The sequence below is a fragment of the Stegostoma tigrinum genome, chromosome 27 (genome assembly GCF_030684315.1).
Source record: "Stegostoma tigrinum isolate sSteTig4 chromosome 27, sSteTig4.hap1, whole genome shotgun sequence".
Taxonomy (NCBI): Eukaryota; Metazoa; Chordata; class Chondrichthyes; order Orectolobiformes; family Stegostomatidae; genus Stegostoma; species Stegostoma tigrinum.
In genome coordinates, this window is record NC_081380.1 from 46,966,326 (window position 1) to 46,986,037 (window position 19,712).

The 19,712-nt window shown below is 45.8% G+C and overlaps 1 protein-coding gene across 1 annotated transcript in view; it reads right to left on the bottom strand.

Annotated features, from left to right (window-relative positions):
• Positions 1–18,189, bottom strand: part of crk (v-crk avian sarcoma virus CT10 oncogene homolog) — a 49,376-nt gene extending 31,187 nt beyond the window's left edge. The window contains exon 1 of the mRNA XM_048556757.2: positions 17,053–18,189. Within this exon, the coding sequence (XP_048412714.1) occupies positions 17,053–17,829 (777 nt within the window). The 5' untranslated portion in view covers positions 17,830–18,189. The remainder of the gene's footprint in view (positions 1–17,052) is intronic.
• Positions 18,190–19,712: the final 1,523 nt, after the last annotated feature.

The following is a 19,712-nucleotide window of genomic DNA, read 5'->3' on the forward strand; positions in this document are numbered from 1 at the left end:
TCTGTATAGGGTCTTTTAGGTTCATTAGCTGCTGTTTTAGTGTGTTGGTGGGTTTGTGGGCTACCCTGATGCCAAGAGATCCGAGTAGTCTGGCAGTCATTTCGGAAATGTCTTTGATTTAGGGGAGAGTGGTTATGGTTCCTGGGCCCGTTTTGTCTGTGTGTTTGGGTTTGTCGCTGAGAAATCAGCGGACTGTGTTCATAGGGTACCCATTATTTTTGAATATGCTGTATAGGTGATTTTCTTCTGCTCTTTGTAGTTCCTCTGTGCTGCAGTGTGGTGTGGCTCATTGGAATAATGTTCGAATGCAGCTTTGTTTGTGGGTGTTGGGATGGTTGCTCCTGTAGTTCAGTATTTGGTCCGTATGTGTTGTTTTCCAGGTAGTGACACTTTGGGTCTGAGGGGGGCTCCTGGTTTGTGACCCATAGTGTCGCTACCTGGAACACCAACCTACAGATTAGCCAAGGAACTACACCAAAGACTAAAACACCTAGTAGAAGACTTCCGCCACTCCATTCGCTCCACCCAAGAATTCCTGAACACCAAAAACACCAAGATAGAAGAGGATGAAATAATGGTCTCCTTTGACGTAACAGCCCTGTTCACATCCATCAACATCAACCTGGCCAAAGAAGCACTGACTACACTATTTTAGAAGAACTGAAGACACATACACCAGACACCACCAACCTCATTAGCAAGGACAACATCATTTGGCTAGTGGACCTATGCCTCACCACCCACTTCACTTACAATAACAAAACCTACAGACAAACCAACGGTACACCCATGGGATCTCCGATATCAGGGTTCTTAGCAGAGGCAGTAATGCAGAGACTTTAACAAACAGCTCTGCCAATCATCCAACCCAAACTTTGGGTCCGCTACGTGGACACCACCTTTGTCATCACTAAACAAAACAAATTAGAGGAAACCTTCAAGACCATCAATAATACCCTTTACTGGTATAACACTCAGAGGAGGAAAACAACAAACTGCCATTCCTAGATGTCACAGTGGAGCGAACAGTCAATGGGGAACTTCAAACCAGCGTCTACAGGAAAACAACACATACGGACCAAACACTGAACTACAGGAGCAACCATCCCAACACCCACAAACAAAGCTGCATTCGAACATTATTCCAACGAGCCACACCACACTGCAGCACAGAGGAACTACAAAGAGCAGAAGAAAATCACCTATACAGCATATTCAAAAATAATGGGTACCCTATGAACACAGTCCGCTGATTTCTCAGCGACAAACCCAAACAAACAGACAAAACGGGCCCAGGAACCATAACCACTCTCCCCTACATTAAAGACATTTCCGAAATGACTGCCAGACTACTCGGATCTCTTGGCATCAGGGTAGCCCACAAACCCACCAACACACTAAAACAGCAGCTAATGAACCTAAAAGACCCTATACAGACAACAAGCAAAACAAACGTCATCTACAAAATACCTTGCAAGAACTGTGACAAACACTACATTGGACAAACTGGCAGAAAGCTAGCCACCAGGATACATGAACATCAACTAGCCACAAAACGGCATGACCCACTATCACTCGTATCCTTACATACAGAGGAGGAAGGACACCACTTTGATTGGGACAACACATCCATCCTAGGACAAGCCAAACAGAGACACGCACGAGAATTCCTAGAAGCATGGCATTCCAACCGGAATTCCATCAACAAACACATGGGCTCCAAATCAATCTACCATCCCCTGAGAAAAAGAACAGGAAATGACATCACCAACCCAAGGAAACCTAACCAGATAAACAGAAAGCGGGACATAACACCAGCGCTTCGGAGGCTCACTGATGATGTTACCTAGAATGGTGATGAAACGTCTGAAAACTAACCTTCCAGGTCAGCGAGCAAACTCACATCCAGAACCTTTCAAACACTTCTGTTATGCACCTATCAACTTGCATAGATGTAGGGCTTTTAAACAGACAAGGTGTTATATATCTCTATTTCCTCATTGCAGCAGCTGGAGAGTTTTTGGTTTGGGTGTCTGGATGAAGGACAAAGTAGAACTGACAATGACAATTGGTTTACTCATACTGAGCTTGTGCCACCAATCAACCAGATCATAACTGATCTGGTAACAACTACATTTTCCCACAACACTCCCATATCCCGTGATCCATTTTGACCAAGCTTATCCGGATCTTAGTTCTCAGATGGAATCTGGGGATTTCTGGATATTGAAGAGAAAATTTTATGCAGCAGCTTAAAGGAAGACGACTAAACAAAAGGCAGATACAGGGTAGGAATGGAATTCCACAACTTATGTCCCAGGCAACTCGAAGTATGGCTACCGATGGTTACAGCTATCAAATTCAGTCTACACAAGAGGCCAGAATTACCCTGTACAAACACATGTGTACAAGTCAAATTTTAAGACATTAAAAGTTAAGTTAAATTTATGGAGTCAACTATTTCAAGCATACTACTTTTCAAGGGCTGAAATTCAGAGCTATAGGGGAACAGAGCTCAACCAAGCTGCGTACAAAGGGAGGTTGTCACCTGACTGATCTGAAGCATCTTCAGTTTTTGCGCTAAATCTTTCCATTTCCCTCCATTTTATCTTGTCCACGGTTTTAAATTTTTCAAAAAGTCATTTTAAGTTTTTATTTCTGAAAAACAGTTCAGATTTTTGACTCTCATACAGTCTAACTGATCATTGTAGCTGTGAGAAATAGTCAACAGCTGCACATCCAATCAAATCTTGTCTGAAGAAAGGTATCAGTGATACAGTAATTACAGTAAAGTAAATGCATATAGGCCTCTTATATGAAATGAAGTGATAAACTTTGTGTCACACTAATTATAGTTCTCATTTGATAATGAACATACGAAATCCATAGCTTAATGTTGGTGAGAGTTGGACGTCACAGTACAAAAAAAAATTCATTTCCCTTCCTCTGATGAAGGGTCGAGGCCCGAAACGTCAGCTTTTGTGCTCCTGAGATGCTGCTGGGCCTGCTGTGTTCATCCAGCCTCACATTTTGTTGTCTCTCATTTCCTCATTGTAACATTTATGCACAGGACCTGGACTCTCAAATGTTGACCTGTTATCTGCGAAGAACTAGGGTTGACATTGTACAAAAATCTGGAACTTTCCAAATCTTATCGGCCAAAAATAGGGGTCGACTTTTACAACAGATCCATTTATACTCATGTATATACGGTAATCAAGGGCAGATATTGGAAGTTTCAGGGTTGTAAGATAGAGACAGTGGCCTAGTATACAGAGAATGTTAAATTCAAGACATTGCTTTATAGGGAGTCAATGTGTTTAGCAAGTGCAGTCTAATTTAAGACAAGGGTAAAGTTTGGACAACTTCACATTTATATAGGACAGAATGTAAGAGTATGGACTGCAACAATTCAAAAAGACAGCTAATCCACACCACTTTAAAAACATCCATGGATAGGCAATAAAGGCTGGCCAACTAGCAACACCCACATCCCTCAAGAGAATAAATTTTAAAATGTGCATTAGACCAGTCAACTCTGAAAGTAGCAGAAATGTGGAGAAGATCTTCGACAGTAAGAAAGCAAAGCCTGTGACACAGCCTGACATCATTATGTTGTTGAAATACGCAGTTCTAACAGTGGTAGAACTGTGGGGTTGAAAGAGCATTTCAGTCTCAAAACATGACAATGCGATTGCGACGGTTGCCAGAGGGCAGAATGCAATCAGTGATAAGGGAGTAATAGCTTGTGGTGGGGATCAAAGACAATGACTTCAGTCTAATCCCAGGGCAAATGGTGTGTCTTTCTTGCCAGTAAAAGATCGAAAGCTTGAAGAAAGCTAGTTTATTTTCTCTCATCAGTTATAAGCTGTGGCCTTTAACAATGGTGCAGTTAGTATACCATATACCTGTGCCTCCTGCAAAGTGATTAGAACCTGGAGAAAATTTTTAAAAATTGAAGAACAGAACAAAAGAAAAGATTGAAGAACAGGCTCTCTGATGAAGGGTCTAGGCCCGAAGTGTCAGCTTTTGTGCTTTTGAGATGCTGCTTGGCCTGCTGTGTTCATCCAGCTCCACACTTTGTTATCTTGAACAGAAAATCCTGGCAAACAATATGCTCATCTCAGCAAACATTGGACTGGAACCATGAGTGTTTTGCCAGTTCTTTTGCACCCTCCCCCCCACTCTCTCTTTTTAAAATTTAGGGAGGTTTTTAGAAGGGATTTAAGAGCTTTAACTGGTAGAGATATATGCTGACACTTCATAGTTGCTTGCCAGTGGTTACAATCTTTACTTGCAATAAATAATTTTGTTTACTACAGAAACCTGGTCTACTTTCTGTCTAGGTCCGAAACATCAGTCTTCCTGCTTGGTCTGCTGTGTTCATCCTGCTCTACACTTTGTTATCTCTACTTCCTGTTTATTTTACCCGCCTGTCAGACCCAAGTTGAGACTTTGCATACTTTGAAATCTAAGTTTTATGACAACTCTGGGAATGACAGGTCTGTTTCCAGCCCATTACTCCAGCAAAGCATAATTTGTGAGTTTGACAAGAACAGTTTTGATATGGCAGTGGAACAGAAACCATAATGAATGGATTTTAAGTGTGTTCACATTACTTGATCACATGGTTGCCGCAAGGCCAAAGTCAACATTGTTACAATGCCAAATAAAAACCGAAAGAACTGCAGATGCTGTAAATCAGGAACAAAAACGAAGTTGATGGCAAAGCTCAGCAGGTCTGGCAGCATCTGTGAAGGAAAAAAAAAGTTAATGTTTCAGGTCTGGTGACCCTTCCTCAGAACACTTCCCCCAGTTCTGAGGAAGGGTCACTGGACCTAAACATTAACTATTTTTCCCTTCACAGATGCTGCCAGACTGCCTGAGCTTTTTCAGCAACTTTGTTTTTGTTCACTGTAACAAAGCCATTGAGTCTAGGAGGGAATCAATACCTAAATCTCTTGTTCTAGACACGGGGGAAAATGAGTGAAGGGAAATTGGAAAGGGGGAAAATCACATCAGTTTGGAGACCTCAGGAAGACCCCCAAGAAACAATGGCTGAGTATACAAGTATTATCCCCTGGGGAAATGTTGCCCAGCAGTTAGCAAGGGCAAATCACACTTGAAATTTGTTGTCTCCAACTAATAAAGATAGCCACACAGGAATGCAACATTGATTACATGCTAAAATAATAATGCCTTTTTATTTTAGAAACATTAGACTACATTCCATTAGTTTAATTTTATTAGACTTTTAGCATCCATCTCCCATTTTTTAAAAAAAAACTCATTCATGGGATTACAGGGTCACTGGCCAGACCAGCAATTATCACCCATGCCTAACTGACCAGAGGGCAGTTAAAAGTCATTCATATTGCTATGGGTCTGGAGTCACATGTGGGCCAGACCAGGTAAGACTGGCACTTTTCTTCCTTAAAAAGGACATTACAGAACCAGGCAGTGTGTATTTCCTGATTTTAAAAAAAATTGAGGTCATCATTATATGCAAACACAAAATTTTAATGAAATGAAATTCCATCATCTGCTGCAGATTTGAACCCAAGTGCCCAGACCATTAACTGGGTCTCTGGACTAACTATCCAGTGATATCACTGGACCATCACCTCCCTGAAGACATCAACATTCCAAATACTGGGCAGGTAAGTTACAAATGGTCAACTCCTATTTGGGAACTGAATTTGGTCACCCTGCTGCAAAGGGGACTCCCACACACCAACTTTGCTACAGATTATAGACATTGGAATACAAACTTTCATCCATTTCTATATTGTCACAAACTAGCTATTTCAGCAACTTAACTGCCATCTATGCTTTCGCTATCTCTAAACTCTGCAGCTGCACTCCTGGACAGCCTTCTACAATCTCCCCCTTGTAATCCTGAAGTCAAAACAAAAGTCTGCCACCTATGTCCCAATATGCACCCAGTCTCATTCACTTAATGGTCAAAGAAAGAGTAGGGCCGATCAGGGATAGCATAGGGAACTTGTGTGTGGAGCCTGAGGAGGTAGGGGAAGCCCTAAATGAGTTTTTTGCTTCTGTCTTTACGAAAGAAACGACCTGTGTAGTGAATGAAACCTTTGAAGAGCAGGTGTGCATGCTGGAATGGATAGAGATAGAGGAAGCTGATGTACTGAAAATTTTGTCAAACATTAAGATTGACAAGTCGCCAGGCCCGGATCAGATTTGTCCTCGGCTGCTTTGGGAAACGAGAAATGCAATTGCTTCGCCACTTGCGAAGATCTTTGCATCCTCGCTCTCCACTGGAGTCGTACCTGAGGACTGGAGAGAGGCAAATGTAATTCCTCTCTTCAAGAAAGGAAATAGGGAAATCCCCGGCAATTATAGACCGGTAAGTCTCACGTCTGTCGTCTGCAAGGTGTTAGAAAGGATTCTGAGGGATAAGATTTATGACCATCTGGAAGAGCATGGCTTGATCAAATACAGTCAACACGGCTTTGTGAGGGGTAGGTCATGCCTTACAAACCTTATCGAGTTTTTTGAGGATGTGACTAGTAAGGTTGATGAGGGTCAAGCTGTGGATGTGGTGTATATGGACTTCAGTAAGGCATTTGATAAGGTTCCCCATGGAAGGCTCATTCAGAAGGTCAGGAGGAATGGGATACAGGGGAACTTAGCTGCTTGGATACAGAATTGGCTGGCCAACAGAAGACAGCGAGTGGTAGTAGAAGGAAAATATTCTGCCTGGAAGTCAGTGGTGAGTGGGGTTCCACAGGGCTCTGTCCTTGGGCCTCTACTGTTTGTAATTTTTATTAATGACTTGGACGAGGGAATTGAAGGATGGGTCAGCAAGTTTGCAGACGACACAAAGGTCGGAGGTGTCGTTGACAGTGTAGAGGGCTGTTGTAGGCTGCAGCGGGACATTGACAGGATGCAGAGATGGGCTGAGAGGTGGCAGATGGAGTTCAACCTGGATAAATGCGAGGTGATGCATTTTGGAAGGTCGAATTTGAAAGCTGAGTACAGGATTAAGGATAGGATTCTTGGCAGCGTGGAGGAACAGAGGGATCTTGGTGTGCAGATACATAGATCCCTTAAAATGGCCACCCAAGTGGACAGGGTTGTTAAGAAAGCATATGGTGTTTTGGCTTTCATTAACAGGGGGATTGAGTTTAAGAGTCGTGAGATCTTGTTGCAGCTCTATAAAACTTTGGTTAGACCGCACTTGGAATACTGCGTCCAGTTCTGGGCGCCCTATTATAGGAAAGATGTGGATGCTTTGGAGAGGGTTCAGAGGAGGTTTACCAGGATGCTGCCTGGACTGGAGGGCTTATCTTATGAAGAGAGGTTGACTGAGCTCGGTCTCTTTTCATTGGAGAAAAGGAGGAGGAGAGGGGACCTAATTGAGGTATACAAGATAATGAGAGGCATAGATAGAGTCGATAGCCAGAGACTATTTCCCAGGGCAGAAATGGCTAGCACGAGGGGTCATAGTTTTAAGCTGGTTGGTGGAAAGTATAGAGGGGATGTCAGAGGCAGGTTCTTTACGCAGAGAGTTGTGAGAGCATGGAATGCGTTGCCAGCAGCAGTTGTGGAAGCAAGGTCATTGGGGTCATTTAAGAGACTGCTGGACATGCATATGGTCACAGAAATTTGAGGGTGCATCCATGAGGATCAATGGTCGGCACAACATTGTGGGCTGAAGGGCCTGTTCTGTGCTGTACTGTTCTATGTTCTATGTTCTATGTTCTATCACTCAAGCTCAATGGTCTATGTTTTCAAACCCCACCAGACCATGCCTCCAAATCTAATATCTTCCAACACACTATCACGGCTAGGTAGTTTAGTAAAGACAACAGAAATTTGCTTCCTGTACATCTACCCAAACTGTGAAACAGACCCAATTATAGGTGATATCATCCCAACATCGTGCTTGAAAAGAACATTCTTAACTTTGTAATGCAAACCAATGATTACAGATCTGCCATCGGAACTCCACTTCAGCCAAATGGTGATCCCAATAACAGCACCTTGACTTAAGTGTGCTCTGCCCTATGTATTTTCATATTAGCACACAAGAACTTGGGAGGCTCAAAAGCAAAATTAAGTCATTTGTGAAGTCTATCCCTTCACATTTTCATCAAAAAATTGCATCCTGCTCACGAACGTGTATGAAAAGAATGCTTGGATGTTGAAAGATAACTACGATATTGTTTCTACCTCAAATTTCAAACCCCTTGCTTGAAGATTTTGCTGAATTACCAAGTAGCAAGATTGCATGAGAAGTGAGGCTGTAAATTTCAATCAAGAATATCTTAAACTACATTGCAAACACTTGTGATCTTTAGGAAATCAAGATCTTTTGAAACTCAACTGGCAAGTTTTTTTTGCAACCTCACAGCATTCCAAAAGAGAAAAACACGGGATCTTGAGACAGAATTCACTACAACATACAAATTTTGATGCAGGGTACTTTCAAACACATCTCTCCAGTTACCAGCTAGAACTTACGCAATGCATAATTTTTTAATCACACTTGAATCACCACATCTAATAATTAGAAATAGTAGGAAATTCAGATGCTGGAGAATCTGAGATAACAAGACGTAGAGGCGAATGAACACAGCAGGCCAAGCAGCATCAGAGGAGCAGGAAAGCTGATGTTTTGGGCCTCGACACTTCTTCAGAAATGGGGATTTCTGAAGGGTCTAGGCCCGAAACGTCAGCTTTTCTGCTCCTTGGCCTGCTGTGTTCATCCACCTCTACACTTGTTACATCTAATAATTACTCAAGTTTCAATAACTAGAAACACTGAATGATTAGAACTCTGGCCGCCTTTTCACATTAGTCCATTTTCAGCAAACAGTAAAAAAAATGAAAAACACACGACAGGAGAAATGCTTATGTTCGATTAGCCATGTTGCAATGATTTTACTTGAATTATAGAAAGGCAGTACTCAATTAACTTTGGGATTTGATTGTGTTATCAAAAACTTTGTGGCAAAGGAAAGTGTAATTGATGGCATACAGTCTACTAATCTGACTAAAATTCAATTGCTCTTTCATCATTTAAGTTTACATTCCTTTCTACTTTAAAATAATGGATTGCTTGCAGTGAATGATGTAACTGTTCCAGGAAAATATGCTTAATTGGGAATCAACAATGTTAGTTAATTGAAGGGTTGTTAATAAGTACAGACAAACTTTGCAGAAGTCAGTTAAGAAGCATCAACAAGATGCTCTAAACATCAAAATGAATTAAAATACATGAAAAAAGTAAAAATTCTTGATCATTACAGCCCAATGTCCTTCGCTGTGTGCAGACAGACCTGCAGCTTCACTGACTAGTATACTCTCTCCTTTTGTAATAATGTAATTGTATTTAAAATTATCAACAACTCTTCTATACCTCTCATTGGTACAATTGCTCACGTGACTGGATGAAGAACATTGCCAGACGACTTATTTGTTATGGTTGTTAATTCAATGCAAATCCTGTACTCACCTGACACTCCGAGAAAGTCAGGTGGATAAGTCAAGACAGCGGATGAGGCAAAGTCACTAGTCAGTTTCCCCCCTTCTCCAACCCAAACCAGAACTATCCTGGTCATGATGAGCATCTAAAACAATTGCAGGTCAAAATAACACTTCCTTCTGAGGCACAACACTGTTCCAAGTCATTTATATTTGAAATTTACTGCGATTAAATTCCCTAAACAATTGAAAAAAAAATAAGCAATGTGTTCTGATGGCAATGGTGAAGAATGCTGGTGGAGTTTCTTCTGCTCGCTTCAAATAGGGCCCCAGGATTTTTAATCTGACAGGTGGACCTTGGCTTAGATTTTCTCCTACAATCACTAGTCTACTTGAGGCTTTAGTTTTAACTAAGCCAAGATTTAATGAAGTTGCACAAATTATGTGGATATGCATTGAGACCATCCACTCCCCCTCCCATTCTCTAGATGGGATGTCCATCATGGGCCTCCTGCACTGCCACAGTGATGCCGCCCGAGGGTTGCAGGAACGGCAACTCGTGTTCCGCCTGGGAGCCCTGCAGCCTGGTGGTGTCAGTGTGGACTTCACCAGTTTCAGGGTCTCCCCTTCCCCTGCTGCATCCCTAAACCAGCCCAGTTCGTCCCCTCCCCCCAAAGCACCACACAACCAGCCCAGCTCTTCCCCCCCCACCCACTGCATCCCAATACCAGTCCAACCTGTCTCTGCCTCCCTAACCGGTTCTTCCTCTCACCCATCCCTTCCTCCCACCCCAAGCCGCACCCCCATCTACCTACTAACCTCATCCCACCTCCTTGACCTGTCCGTCTTCCCCGGACTGACCTATCCCCTCCCTACCTCCCCACCTATACTCTCTCCACCTATCTTTTTTCTCTCCATCTTCGGTCCGCCTCCCCCTCTCTCCCTATTTATTCCAGTTCCCTCTCCCCATCCCCCTCTCTGATGAAGGGTCCAGGCCCGAAACGTCAGCTTTCGTGCTCCTGAGATGCTGCTTGGCCTGCTGTGTTCATCCAGCCTCACATTTTATTATCTTGGAATTCTCCAGCATCTGCAGTTCCCATTATCCCAGGAAAAAAAGATAGTTGAGACATTGTCACTGTATACCATGCTGCAAGTTCAGGGACTTCTTCCTCTTTCCAATATTGCCAACGCACAAGTGACTTGGACCCTGGCTTTATTCTTAACATTTCTATATCTATTTTAATAGAAAACACTTTTGCAATCTCAACAAAATGTCACATACAAATATAGTTTGCATTTTAATTCAGTCACAGTATTAACCAAAGAGGAAATCTTCATGAAGCCCAAGCTCATGCGTATCTGGATTACTCCCTACCATTTAGAATGCATCTTTTTGCACACCTTAACAGGCTGTTTCTTGGGTGTCATGTTAGCAAAGAGCAGGTTTGCAGAATAATTTGCTTAGAACTCCAGTAGATGTCTTAAACAGCTATTTAGTGCCATCGTTAAGCCACAGGAATCATATTTCACTCCCCCATTCCAAGAGTCACCTTAGTTTAACATGCTACTTCTCTTGACTCTTCCCAGAACATTGAGACACTTTTGTTCGTGTGATCACCCACACCTCTCTCTGCTTAAATCATTTATATTTCAGTTGACATGGGCAACTGGGTAGATTCACATATATTGTCTATACCCAGTTGTTCCAAACTTGTCTCTCTATTTCAGTAACTACTTCAACGCTCATATCTTTCAATAACTTTCCCTTCCCCCATCTGTAACTTCCAGTGTTCTAAGGTGACAGCTGTGCGTTCAGCTGCTAGGCCATAGGCTCAAGACCTCCGTTCCTAAACTTTGTTACCTTAAAAAATTCTTAAAACCAATCCCCTTAACCAAGCTTGCCATCATCATTCCTCTCTACTCCTTTGAATATTGATTTTTGACATGATTAACACATCACTTGGCTACAACACAGAAACAGGCCCTTTGGTCCAACTTATCCATGCTGACCAGACATCAATTTGGTTCATATCACTCCAAACCATTGCTATTCATATACCAATCCAGATGCCTTTTATAGGTAAATGTACCCACCTTCATGGCAACCTTTGGCAGTTCATTCCATACACACACACCAACCGCAACATGCAAGTTACCCCTCAGCTCTTTTTTAAAAATCTTTCCCTTCTTACCTTAAACGTATGTCCTGTAGTTTTGGACTCCCCCATCTTAGCAAAAAGACCTTGGCTATTCACCCCATCCTTGCCCCTCGTGATTTTCTAAGCCTCTATAAAGATCACCCCTCAGCCTCCAAAGCTTTTTTTGGGGGGGGGGGGGGGTGGAAATAAAGCCCCAGCCTATTCAGTGCCTTTCTATAACTCAAACCCTCCAGTCCCACCAAAATCCTTGTAAATCTTTTCTGAACCCTTTCAAGTTTAAACAACATCCTTCCTCTTGAAGGGTGACCAGAATTGTATGCTAATTCTGAAAAGTGGCCTCACCAATGTCCTGTACAGGCACAGCATAGATCCCAACTCCTATACTCGATGCATTGACCAATGAAGACTTGTTAGTTCTGAAAATCCTCTCCCAAGCCAATCCTGCCATCTCAGATTAGATACTGAACAGAGGTCCATCTGCTGTTTGGAGGAACACGAAAAAGTTCCCGTGGGCGATATTGTTCTTTGAAGTAGGAAGTTCACTCCATGGCTTCTTAGACCCATGCTTAATTCTCAATAGACTACCTGCTCATTCATCTCTGCTGTTTGTAGGATAAGGTGGTGTGCAAATTGGTGGTCACAGCTTCCCGTGTTAAAGGACACATTTTTTGAATAATTTTTCAAATAACCTTTCCTTGGAACTTGACCAAAGGTACTATAAAAAATGCAAAATCTATTCCCACTATGACCTCAGGTAGTGCATCCCAGAACATAGACTGAAATATCTTAAGGTTTTGGAATAGACCTGCAGCTTGGGTTGTGGGTGTTGAGATTGGCTGGCTGGCTCACCGAGCTGGTTTGTTGTTCTGCAGACGTTTCGCTACCGTGCTTGGTAACATCCTCAGTGCAGCCTCTGATGAAGCATCAGTGTTTTCCTGCCTGGTTTTTAAACTCAGGGGTCCGTTGTGATGGATTGCCTCACATCCGGGTTTCCTCCTTAGCAGCCGAGGAATGAAGAATGAAGAGGGGTCTAGTCCCAAAACGTCAACTTTCCAGCACCCCTGATGCTGCTTGGCCTGCTGTGTTCATCCAGCTCTACACCTTGTTATCTCAAGTTATCTGCACCCTCTGGTTACTAACCCCATGAAAGGTTTCACCATCTACAAAACACAAACCTGTTGAAACTTGCCACTTAGCCCGTCATGCTCCAAGGACAGTACTTCCGATCTCCTTACACAACAGAAGGCACCCATCCCAATACCGCAGAATACCATCAGGACAAAAAAAACACGTCCATTCGGCTCTTTCCAACCATTTGAGAGATCAATCCAATTAGTACCCCAGGCCAAACTCATCATTCCCATGCCATATTTTCAGGTATTTATTAATTCCAAAGTGGAAGTGGATAACGTATTTATCTCCATTCTTTCAGGGAGTACGTTCCAGATCATAATTTACCATAAAAAGTTTCACCTCCATCACTTGTCCACCGACAACTGCTATAAAACTAGTGCGGCCGACGGAACCCCGCCCACGGCCGACGACCTCATCGCTCCGCCCACAACCTCCACAGCCAGCAACCCCAGAGGAGACAGCCACACTAAGCCCTGCCGCATCTTCACCATCCCCCCAGACCTCCCACTGACTGAGGACGAACGGTCAGTCCTTAGCAAGGGGCTCACCTTTGTCCCCCGACAACCACACATCAACGAATACCAGTCACGGTTGGACATAGAGCAGTTTTTCCGCCGTCTTCGCCTCCATGCCTACTTCTTCAACCGGGAACCTAACCCTCCTTCCACTGACCCCTTCACCCGCTTCCAACACAAGTCCTCCTCCTGGACACCACCCCCAGGCCTCCTACCCTCCCTCGACCTCTTCATCTCCAACTGCCGTCGAGACATTAACCGCCTCAACCTCTCCACCCCTCTCACCCACTCCAACCTCTCCCCCGCAGAACGGGCAGCCCTCTGCTCCCTCCGCTCCAACCCCAACCTCACCATCAAACCCGCAGACAAGGGTGGCGCAGTGGTCGTATGGCGCACTGACCTCTACATCGCCGAGGCCAGACGCCAACTCTCCGACACCACCTCCTACCGCCTCCTCGATCATGACCCCACACCCGAGCACCAAACCATCATCTCCAACACCATTCATGACCTCATCACCTCAGGGGACCTCCCACCCACAGCCTCCAACCTCATTGTTCCCCAACCCTGCATGGCCCGTTTCTATCTCCTTCCCAAAATCCACAAACCTGCCTGCCCTGGTCGACCCATCGTCTCAGCCTGCTCCTGCCCCACCGAACTCATCTCCACCTATCTGGACTCCATTTTCTCTCCTTTGGTCCAGGAACTCCCCACCTACATCCGTGACCCAACCACGCCCTCCACCTCCTCCAGGACTTCCAATTCCCTGGCCCCCAACACCTCATATTCACCATGGACGTCCAGTCCCTATACACCTGCATTCCGCATGGAGATGGCCTCGAGGCCCTCCGCTTCTTCCTGTCCTGCAGGCCCAGCCAGTCCCCCTCCACCGACACTCTCATCCGCCTAGCTGAACTCGTCCTCACACTCAACAACTTCTCTTTTGACTCCTCCCACTTCCTACAGACTAAGGGGGTGGCCATAGGCACCCGCATGGGCCCCAGCTATGCCTGCCTCTTTGTAGGTTACGTGGAACAGTCCCTCTTCCGCACCTACACAGGCCCCAAACCCCACCTCTTCCTCCGGTACATTGATGACAGTATCGGCGCCGCCTCTTGCTCCCCAGAGGAGCTCGAACAGTTCATCCACTTCACCAACACCTTCCACCCCAACCTTCAGTTCACCTGGGCCATCTCCAGCACATCCCTCACCTTCCTGGACCTCTCAGTCTCCATCTCAGGCAACCAGCTTGTAACCGATGTCCATTTCAAGCCCACCGACTCCCACAGCTACCTAGAATACACCTCCTCCCACCCACCCTCCTGCAAAAATTCCATCCCCTATTCCCAATTCCTCCGCCTCCGCTGCATCTGCTCCCAGGATCAGACATTCCACTCCCGCACATCCCAGATGTCCAAGTTCTTTGAGGACCGCAACTTTCCCCCCCACAGTGATCGAGAACGCCCTCGACCGCGTCTCCCGTATTTCCCACAACACATCCCTCACACCCCGCCCCCGCCACAACCGCCCTAAGAGGATCCCCCTTGTTCTCACACACCACCCTACCAACCTCCGGATACAACGCATCATCCTCCGACACTTCGGCCATTTACAATCCGACCCCACCACCCAAGACATTTTTCCATCCCCTCCCCTGTCTGCTTTCCGGAGAGACCACTCTCTCCGTGACTCCCTTGTTCGCTCCACACTGCCCTCCAACCCCACCAAACCCGGCACCTTCCCCTGCAACCGCAGGAAATGCTACACTTGTCCCCACACCACCTCCCTCACCCCTATCCCAGGCCCCAAGATGACATTCCACATTAAGCAGAGGTTCACCTGCACATCTGCCAATGTGGTATACTGCATCCACTGTACCCGGTGCGGCTTCCTCTACATTGGGGAAACCAAGCGGAGGCTTGGGGACCGCTTTGCAGAACACCTCCGCTCAGTTCGCAACAAACAACTGCACCTCCCAGTTGCAAACCATTTCCACTCCCCCTCCCATTCTCTAGATGACATGTCCATCATGGGCCTCCTGCACTGCCACAATGATGCCACCCAAAGGTTGCAGGAACAGCAACTCATTTCGCCTGGGAACCCTGCAGCCATATGGTATCAATGTGGACTTCACCAGTTTCAAAATCTCCCCTTCCCCTACTGCATCCCTAAACCAGCCTAGTTCGTCCCCTCCCCCCACTGCACCACACAACCAGCCCAGCTCTTCCGCCCCCCCACCCACTGCATCCCAAAACCAGTCCAACCTGTCTCTGCCTCCCTAACCGGTTCTTCCTCTCACCCATCCCTTCCTCCCACCCCAAGCCGCACCCCCATCTACCTACTAACCTCATCCCACCTCCTTGACCTGTCCGTCTTCCCTGGACTGACCTATCCCCTCCCTACCTCCCCACCTATCTTCTTTACTCTCCATCTTCGGTCCGCCTCCCCCTCTCTCCCTATTTATTCCAGTTCCCTCTCCCCATCCCCCTCTCTGATGAAGGGTCTAGGCCCGAAACGTCAGCTTTTGTGCTCCTGAGATGCTGCTTGGCCTGCTGTGTTCATCCAGCCTCACATTTTATTATCTTGGAATTCTCCAGCAACTGCAGTTCCCATTATCTCTGATCTCTATAAAACTAGTGCTCTCTGGTTACAGATCTTTCTGACATTGGAGACAGTAACGACTGCAAGTGCTGGAAGCTAGAATCAATAAATGTGGAGCTGGAAAAGCACAGTCAGACAGCATCCAAGGAGCAGGAAAGTCAACATTTTGGACCGAAGCCCTTCATCAAACCCATCCTAATGGAGGGTCTCTGCCCGAAACGTTGACTTTCCTACTCCTGGGATGCTGTCTGACTGGCTGTGCTTTTCCAGCTCCACATTTTCTGACAAGGAAACTGTTTCATCCTTATCTATTCAATCCAAATCATTTGGGATTGTAAGCACACAAATCACAAGGAAAACAATCCAGTTTTCCTCACATCATCATCCCTAGTATCATTCCAGTTAAGGCAACATTTTGATTTTAAAATTCGGATCTGTGTGTTCAGCCCAAAGCAGCACTGCCTTCTAAATTCTAAAAACTTCCCGAGTTCAACAAACCTGAGATTCACAATCTTGGCATTTCCCTTGTTCCTGATTTTAATTGGTCCACTACTGGTGGTTGTGCCTTCAACAGTTGAGGCCTGTGTGTTTTGGATATCCACCCTGCTAAATTTGCTCCTATTTAAATTCACCTCCAACAAAAATTGTCATCTGTTCTAATATCATCTCATAACCCATTGTCAAATCAGGTCTAACAATTGCGTGCCTTGGAATGTTTTATAAGCAAAGGCACCAGATTCCCCATATCCCTCACTTTCTTTTTTTAAAAAAAGGACAATCTCAGCTTTTCAACACTGCGCTCAATATTGATACAGTATCCCTAACAGCCCAAGTTGTTTCACGAGTGTTATCAAATAAAAAAGCTTAACACTAATCAAAATCAGATTTTCAAGCAGAATAAAAGCAAAATGTGAGGCTAGAAATCTGAAAAAAAAAACAAAGCGCTAGAAAAATTCAACAAGCCCAGCAGCATCTGGCGTTAACGTTTCACGTCCAATAGGACTTCTCTTTAAAACCAGGGCAGAACGCTGAAAGTTCTTAATCTTACATTACTTATCATCGACTTTTTCACCGTCTTCGGATATTTGCCTTCCTTCCCCAAGTATAGCGACCAGCAATACTCGAATACCCAGACTGACAGAGCACTGCTGAAAAGGGGGAGGAAACGGAATGGACCACAAGGCACCTACCTCCAGAGCCAGGGCCGTCTTATCATAGGCATTGGGGACACGCTTCTGGAAGGCCCGGGCATACACCGGCCCGTTCTGGAGGTTGGGCAGCGAGGCACTGACACTAGGCTGGGCATAGGGCCCGAACTCAGGCTGCCCAACTCCGCCAACCCCCGGCGAGGGCTGGTGCTGGGCCGCTAACGCCTGGCCGCCCTCCGGGCTGTTAGCCGGGCCGAGCAGCGAGCTGGGCCGGCATTTCTCCACGTAAGGCACGGGGATCATGCCGCAGCGGCCTTCGCTGTTCTGCGCGTTCCACCACTGATCCTCGGGCTTGTCCAGGATGCGGAGCACGTCGCCCTTGCGGAACGGCAGGTCCTCCTCGTCGTTGCCGGGGAAGTCGAAGAGGGCGCGGACAAAGTGGGCCTCCTCAGACGGGACGCTGTTGGTGGGGATGTAGGCGGCGTTGGGCCTGTGGACAGGCTCCAGCAGGGTGGTGGTGTCCAGGTAATGGATCTTGTAGAACTCCAGCAGGCCGTGCAAATTCTCGAACTCCTGGTCGCCAATGCGGTAGCGCCCGGGCCCGGGGCCTGGGCCTTGCTGCTGCCGGCTGTTGATGATATAATGCGACACCTTCGAGTTCTCGCTGACACTCAGCACGTAGTCCCCTGGGATGGTGCGACTGTCCCTCACCAGGAAAGTGCCGTGCTTTTGGCCCATCAGCAGAGACACGGCTTGGTCCCGCCTCATGGGACCGAAGTACCAACTCTCTTGCTTCTGGGCGTCGAAATTAGCCGCCATGTCCCTCAGTGTGCTCTACCCGGGCCGGGCTACTCTCAGCTCCGCTCTGCCTGCCCAGCGGTGCCGGCAGCGGCCTACTCGCCGCCTAGGCCTCAGGCCTCCCTTCACAACACACTAAACTAAAGAAAATATAAAGTCCCCGGGCGGCAAACAGACGCGTGTTTACTTCATAAAATCCGTCCCCCCGCGTCAGTTCTCAGATCGGCCGCCTCTTGTTTGTGAAACTTATATTTTTTTTCCCCTCTCACTGTAAATCTGTTGGAAAATAGCGCGCGAGAACAGCGGAATCGTTAACTGCGCCCGACCCTTTTAGCCGATTTCTATCCGCCGACTTTTGATTAGGGCGTTTGTTCTCTAAAAGGGACCGCCCCACTGCGCACGCGCACTCCCTGGAGTGAGGTCGGGTGGAGAGAGAGAGAGGGCGAGCGCTGACCCCACCACTCGGAAGGGCAGCTCGTGGCGATGGGAATAGCCGTCTGCCATCTTGGTGAGGTCGTGTTGGACTCCCTTCTTGTGCTAGAGGGTCCAGCAATATCCAATTGCACCGACATGGCGCCTGCAACCCAGTCAACCAGGGGTGGTCCCGGGGCTGCAGATCATCAAACAAAATTGAAACAAAGAACTGCGGACGCTGAAATCCGAAACAAACAAAAACAAGAAATTGCTGGAGAAACTATGTAGGTCTGCCAGCGTCTGTGAAAAGAACACAAAGTCAATGTTTCGAGTCCAGTGAGCTTTCTTCAATATCATACGAAAATTTTATATTGAAACACCTGAACATGATTCAAGGGAGGATTACCAAACAAAGATTTTGGTACTGAAGCACTGAAAGACATTAGTTTGATACTCAGGTAGGGCCGTAGGGCCTGAGGACTGAGGGGTGGTGGAGAAGTTTAGGGCACTGATTCATAGAATCACACAGTATCGATGAGGTGCTTTGGTCCATTGAGTCTGTACTGTCAAAATATGCTAGTACCTATACTAGTCCCGTAATCAAGCAGTAGGCCCACAGCCTTCTATGTTATGACACTTCAGTTGTTCATTAAACTACTTTTTTAAAGGTTGTGAGCCTTTTGGCTTTTCACTTTAAAATTATGGTGCCTTGTTCTTAATTCCACTTGATACTTTCTCTCTGTCCACCCTCTCCATATCCTTCATGGTCTTATACACCCAGATACAGACTCGTCAACTTTCACTACTCCAAATAAAATAGCCTGAACTTATCCAGCCTTCCTTCATAGCTGAAGTGCTCTATCCAAGGCATCATCCTGGTGAATATCCCTAGGTTAATTACATAGCATTCACATCAAAATTAATGAAATAGTTTGTTTCTTTTTGTGAATGTATCGATAGGGCGGTCATGCGAATATGTAGATATGTTGGACTAAGGCAAATCCACATTATGCAGCCTGGACAGAGCTGATAGCAAAGCTACCAGGTGGATCAATTAAAATTAGGATGTTCAAGCAACAGAATTGAGGACCCAGGAGAGATGGAGGGACAATACCATGGAGGAATTCAGAAATAATAATGATTTGTTTTTAGACCATATATTAGGCCATACGGCCCATCAAGGTTGTTCTACCAAGTAATCATGGCTGATATGCTCCTCAACCCCATTCTCCTGGTTTCTCCCCGTAACCCTTGATCCCTTACCAATCAAGAATTTATCTATCTTTGTCTTAGATATGCTCGATGACTTGGCCTCCACATCCCTGTGTGGCAATGATTGCTGCAGATTAACAACCATTTGACTGAAGAGTTCCATCTCATCTCAGCTCTAGATGCCCCTACATGCTGAGACTGTGTCCTGGGTTCCTAATGTCTCCTAAAAGTGGAAGCATGTTTTTCGCAATTACTGTATCCAGGCCTCATTACCAATC